This window comes from Myotis davidii, unplaced genomic scaffold, assembly GCF_000327345.1.
Source record: "Myotis davidii unplaced genomic scaffold, ASM32734v1 scaffold31, whole genome shotgun sequence".
Classification (NCBI taxonomy): domain Eukaryota; kingdom Metazoa; phylum Chordata; class Mammalia; order Chiroptera; family Vespertilionidae; genus Myotis; species Myotis davidii.
In genome coordinates, this window is record NW_006283639.1 from 3881520 (window position 1) to 3887674 (window position 6155).

At 37.3% G+C, this 6155-nt stretch overlaps 1 protein-coding gene across 1 annotated transcript; it reads right to left on the reverse strand.

Moving 5' to 3' along the window:
* Nucleotides 1-1785: 1785 nt before the first annotated feature.
* On the reverse strand, nucleotides 1786-5301 carry LOC102752888 (UDP-glucuronosyltransferase 2B10-like). Its single transcript, XM_015565797.1, has 3 exons — nucleotides 5187-5301; nucleotides 4104-4323; nucleotides 1786-2251 (listed from the first exon to the last, which is right to left on the reverse strand). The coding sequence occupies exons 2-3, from the start codon at nucleotides 4244-4246 to the stop codon at nucleotides 1972-1974; spliced, it is 423 nt and encodes a 140-aa protein (XP_015421283.1). The 5' UTR covers nucleotides 4247-4323; nucleotides 5187-5301; the 3' UTR covers nucleotides 1786-1971.
* Between the last annotated feature and the right edge of the window lie 854 nt (nucleotides 5302-6155).

Here is a 6155-nt window from a genome sequence, read left to right on the forward strand (position 1 = left end):
ACACACACTGACCACCAGGGGGCAGATGCTCAATGCAGGAGCTTCCCCCTGGTGGTCAGTGCGCTCCCACAGGGGGAGCACTGCTCAGCCACAAGCCGGGCTGACGGCTGCCAGTACAGCGGTGGTGGTGGGAGCCTCTCCTGCCTCCTCAGCAGCACTAAGGATGTCTGACTGCAGCTTAGGTCTGCTCTCCACTAGCAAATGGACATCCCCTGAGGGCTGCTGGGCTGCCAGAGGGATTGCCAGCTTAGGCCCAATCCCCCGGGGAGCAGGCCTAAGCCAGCAAGTGGTCATCCCTGAGGGGTCCCAGACTGTGAGAGGGCACAGGCAGGGCTGAGGGACCTCCCTGAGTGCACAAATTTTTGTGCACCGGGCCTCTAGTGAATCAATATTCTATAAGAGGTTCTTCGTAGTATAAAGCTCATGATAGAAGATTCCAAAACTCAGGGTCTTATTGTTTCTTGTTCTAATCCTTGTAATGCTCTCGTTTTATCTGTGAGTATGCCAGAGGATGGGGATGGAGGTTTGTCTAGAATTTCCAAAAATTAAGCAACATTATTATCCCTCTACACCTTGTTGTTTTTAACCCCAATACACTGATAGCATCTAACTGAACTGGAAATAAATTATTTACTGTAATAAATTTATGTAGTACATTTTTTTAGAATTCCAGTTAATGAAACTAGCCAATACTATTTCACCTAGTTTTGGGAAGGAAAACAATTTTCCTGGACAGTAATGCCTTAGGGTTTTACTGAAAGCTCCTCTTATTTATGACAAATTTTTAAGACTGATTTGGATGATATAACTTGCCCTATAGGTTATACCTTGTTGAGAGATGTGAATGATTTATTTATTTGCTCTTTTCAGATCTCCTCACTGGAAGACAGCATCCACCAGTTTGAACTTATGTACTTAAAGGGACACAAAGTCTACAAAGACATTTCAGTTTGTCCAAACTCAGGTAGAATATTTGAGACATCTAATATTAGAACAAGGACTGTACCTGGACCCAAGGAGTTTCATGGTGTCCTAAGTTTCCTGACTTTTTCTTGGACTAGTTGGCTATTGCCAAAATTGGATTCCTAAACCTTATATATTTACTAAAGAATTATAGTCCTGATCAAATTTTATGGGAAGAATGGAATGAAATAGCATTTAGAGCCTTAAAGGAGAGTTTAATAAACCTACCTGCTCTTGGGCATCTTAATTATCAGATTCCATTTTCCTTATTTTTTAATCAAAAGGAAGGGAATGCCTTTGGGGTGCTCACCCAAAAACCTGGAGATCACCATAGACCCCCTAAGATATTAGCATCAGCAGCTTGACCCAGTGGCTCAGGGATTCCCCCTCCGTCCCCCCCGCCACCTCTTGCCTTAAAACCATTGATGCTACTGACTTGTTGGTTAGGGCTACAGTGAAAAAAATATATTAAAGTAACTTATGCAAAGACTAAAATCATTGTGAAAGTTTTTCATGCATATAAATCATAATGCAAATTACATTTTTCTATACACAGCAACTGTTTTTATTGCTTTACAATGTTAATACATTCACCCCTTCCACAACTCCATGAGGTAGTTAATACCATATGTTTATCTGCATTTCACTGGGGGGGAAGATGAGGTATAGGGTATTTCCACATTATACTTCCTTAAAAATAGTTTTACCGGATAAATTGTTTGGAAAATTATCTGTAGGAAATTAATTTAATGATAGTTATTTTTAATTTTTAAATTTTTCCAAGATTTTTCTCTTTGGAATGAAATATTTCTACCTCAAATAGGTAGAAAACCACTTGGAAATAAACTTTTATCTAAATCACTTGAAAGCAAATGTTGATCTTAGAAGCTAAATTGTGAAGTCATTTTGTCACAGGAAGAAGGGATCCTTATGTTAGAATTTCATTGTGATGAATAAACCGAAGGGGTCCCGTTTATGAGGCAAATCAGCCTCAGGCCTCTGAAACAACTACTCCCTTTTCTTCTTCGTTCCAGGTTTAGCAAACTTCTGGTAACACAACAGACAACATTTTGTGATGACAAATGTAGCACTTGCCACACAGGCCAGCAGGAACCCAATCACATCCAAAGAGTGGTACTGGACCCAGGTGAGGTCATAGGAGGCTGGACGCAGGTGCTTGGCTCCTTTGTGGCGCATGACAAACTCGATCCAGAAGACCGCTCGATCTAGAGGTTTCATAGGCTGGTCATGATGAATTCTTGATAATTTCATAGCATTCTCTTTATATCTGAAGGATAAACAAAAAGATACCAACATTGAAAGGAAGTTAATTTGCCTAACCAATTCAAACCTGCCTCCTGCACACTCCCCACTGGGGATGTGCCTGCAACCAAGGTACATGCCCTTGATTGGAATCGAACCCGGGACCCTTCAGTCCGCAGGCTGACGCTCTATCCACTGAGCAAAACCAGTTAGGGCAAAGCTCTAGAAGCTTTACAGAGGAATTGTATCCTGGCAGGAGAAAGGCTTCCTCACAGGTCTTTGTATTTCTACTCTTCTCTTCATAACTCTATTTATTTTTTTAAAAAAATTTTTATTGATTTTTTTACAGAGAGGAAGGGAGAGGGATAGAGAGTTAGAAACATCAACGAGAGAGAAACATTGATCAGCTGCCTCCTGCAAACTCCCTACTGGGTATGTGCCCACAACCAAGGTACATGCCCTTGACCGGAATCGAACCTGGGACTCTTGAGTCTGCAGGCCGACGCTCTATCCACTGAGCCAAACTGGTCATGGCATAACTCTGTCTACTTTTAACCCTGTAGCCAAAATACTTTTTGTTAAACCCAACAGAATACTACACCTGCTCAAAATTTCTATCTGCCTCCTTATCACATTTAGAATAAAATCCAAATCAATGATTTGCCCTGTCGTATCTTACAAGAACAGACCCCTGGCTATTTCTTCTATTATTTTCTCCCAAGCATGCTCTACTGTAGTCACAATGCTCTTCTAGTTAGCTATTCATTGGAGGTACCAAATATGTTCTCTTGTTAGCACTTTTGTACTTTCTGTCCGCTTTCTCCCTTTCCTGGAGCAGCTTTTCCTGTGACACCCCAAGGCTGCCTCTATCTCTTGCTGGAGATGTTGGCTCAGTGTCACAACTCAGAGAGACTTTCCCTGGCCACTCTATGATAGCATTTCTTTTTTTTAAATTAATTTTTAATTTTTTAAATTTATTGTCTATAGTTTTACATATGTCTCCTTTTTCCCCAGTTGACCCCTGCCCCCAGCAATTCCCACCCGGGGCAAGCCCCCACCACCCCAGTGTCTATGTATGATAGCATTTCTTTAATGTCTCTGGTTTTCTTTTTTTTCTATTTAATTCCTATAATTTCTAAATACATTTTATAAAACATACCTTCAATTTATTTATGAAATTCGTAAGTGTGTGCATATATTCTAAGTGATCAGCTCAAAATTTCAAAATTATCAATAAAGTTATAAAGTGAACATCTCAACATACCCACTATCCGTAGAAACACTTCATGCCTGGGCCATTTTACTACACCCTTCTCCAAATTGCCTACTCTCCTGATCTCCAATACCATAAATTAGTTTTTCTTGTTTATATATTAGAATCTTATAGTATGTACTCACTTGTTTTTTTTCTTTTCTGTAGCAGTTATTGGTTAATTCCTTTGCTATATAGTATTTAATTGTATGACAATACTACAAATTATTTCTTCATTTAATGACCAGTGGACATTTAGATTATTAATACTTTTTGGCCATTACTACTAAGCTACTATAAACATTTTTGTATATGTCTTTTAGTTTACATGTCTATGCATTTCTATTCCTATAGACCTAAATTGATGATAACAAGAATTCACAATGATGTAGAGAATTGGAACTCTCATACATAGCTGATAGGAATGTAAAATGGTATAGTCTCTTTGAGCATCAGTTTTTCAGTTTGTCATAGAGTTATTGTATGACCCAGAGTTCACTTGAAGATATCTACCTAAAAATGAATGAAAACTGATAGTCACACAAAAACATAATGCTGAATTCATAATAGACAAATAATTGATAAAAGATCTATTTCTAACTACTATTAAAAATGTGATACTTACGAAGGGTCATTAATGACAGTCTTCAATGCATTGAGCAAATCTGCACTAGACATGGTGTTGAAGTCCAATCTGACAGCTGCTCCCTTGGTCTTCATGCGAACAATGTTATCAGGTTGATCCGCAAACATAGGGATGCCCACCATAGGGATCCCATGGTAGATCGCCTCATAGATGCCATTGGTTCCACCATGAGTTATAAAGGCTTTGGTTTTTGGATGACCTAGGATTGGGTGAATTTCAGCAAAAAATGAATTATAAGTCTTGGAAATAAAATGGGAGTTGGGCAATAAAGGCACTGACAGAGACTATATATTTAGTAACAGATTGGTCTACCCTTCAGACTGTATTAAAATGTTTTTCAGATCTCATAGGAAGAGAAACATAAGTCTGCTGGAGGGACAGTGAAGGCTTACATAGAAGATCAGTGTGTTCCTTTTGACTTGAAATGAATACAAGTTGCTAGGGGACAAATGGAGAGAGAATATTCTGAATTTAAAAAAGTGTATGCTAAAAAAAAAAGTGGTGGTGCATGTTGAAATATATTCTCTTAATAAAATAGTGAAGTCACAGAGTGTAATGTGTAGATGTCAAGGCAACAGACAATGGGATGGTGATGGCACAGGAATTAAAGGAACAGGTACACATTATCATGAAATTATTTATTACTTCAAAAAGATATATATATATATATATTTCCCAATGGAAATGTAGAGTCGCTGGAAATAAAAGCGGAGCTGATATTTTTCAGGGACACCTGTACACCCTTACCATGGATTAAACGATTGGTGTAAGGAGAGAATTAGGAGGTAGCGTGGCAATTGGGAGTGTTGAGATATTCTCTCTGAGAGGAATTACATATGAAATAAAGATCTTTTGTTTGTGGTCATAAGGAACATGGCTGTGTAACATAAGATGCCAACTTATAGCTTATCCTTTTCCCCTAGGACTGGGAAAGAAATATCGGGAAGTTCATTTTTATTTTTGAGGTTTTCAGTAAGAAATGTCCAATACATTTCTATCCTAGTGAACTGTTTATCATTCTGGTTGACTTGATTCTGATTTCAGGGTTTTCCAGAATCTTACCAAGAAGGTCATTCTGGGGGATCCATTTATAGAGCCGGGTATTTGGCCCTAAGGTATCTGGTTTTTTGCCATCATATCTCCATATAACCTGTTAGGGTAAAGAAGATAATGTACTTCTTAAGTCAAACTGCAGAGTTATATCATGTTAGAATTCTAAATAGGTTAAGAGACATCTAGTTAAACCTCTGACATATTACAGGTAAGGGAATGAGGAAAGGACATTCTCATAATGAGAATCAATAAAAGGCTGATGTAAGAGGCATACACACTTACATTGCATGTTACTTATTTTTATATTCAGTCAGGTATGAGTGCAATCATGATTTTTCACACTTTGGGGTTAGACAGAGGAGATTATCAATGGCCAATTAAAGCATATAAAATTTTTTAGGTAGTCATATAATTGTAGTGCAAAACCCAGCAAATTAATGGTCTATGCATTTATTTTAATTATTTATTATTCTAGCTGTCATCATCTAGATTTAATGTTAACCTGTTTATTTCTTTTTGAATGATGGGGAAGTGGTTTTATTATATTCACTAATTTCATAAAGTATCTTAGAGTTTTACATAATTTGATTTACAAAATCAAGGCAATCAGCTATTTATGAGGATTAAATAATTTTGATGTTTAAGTTTATTATTAATAATAAATAATGTCTGCTTAATGAGTATGTTTAGCTTCTTTTAGTTTTCTACTTATTAATCACCACTTCCAAGTGGTAATTTTTACCTAAATCCAGTATTATCACTCTAGCTAGGATGGAAAATTTTCTTAAAATGTAGAAAAGAAAAGCCATTGGCACTTTATAAATAATAGTTTACCTGTTGAAAAGATCAAATATGATAATGACAGTAAATTTTACTCAACTGACTGTTAACACTACAAAACATGCTACAATGTACTGACAGCATTGATTAATACGGTTAATTAATGATAAATAGCCAAGCAATTTCTAAGTCCACCAG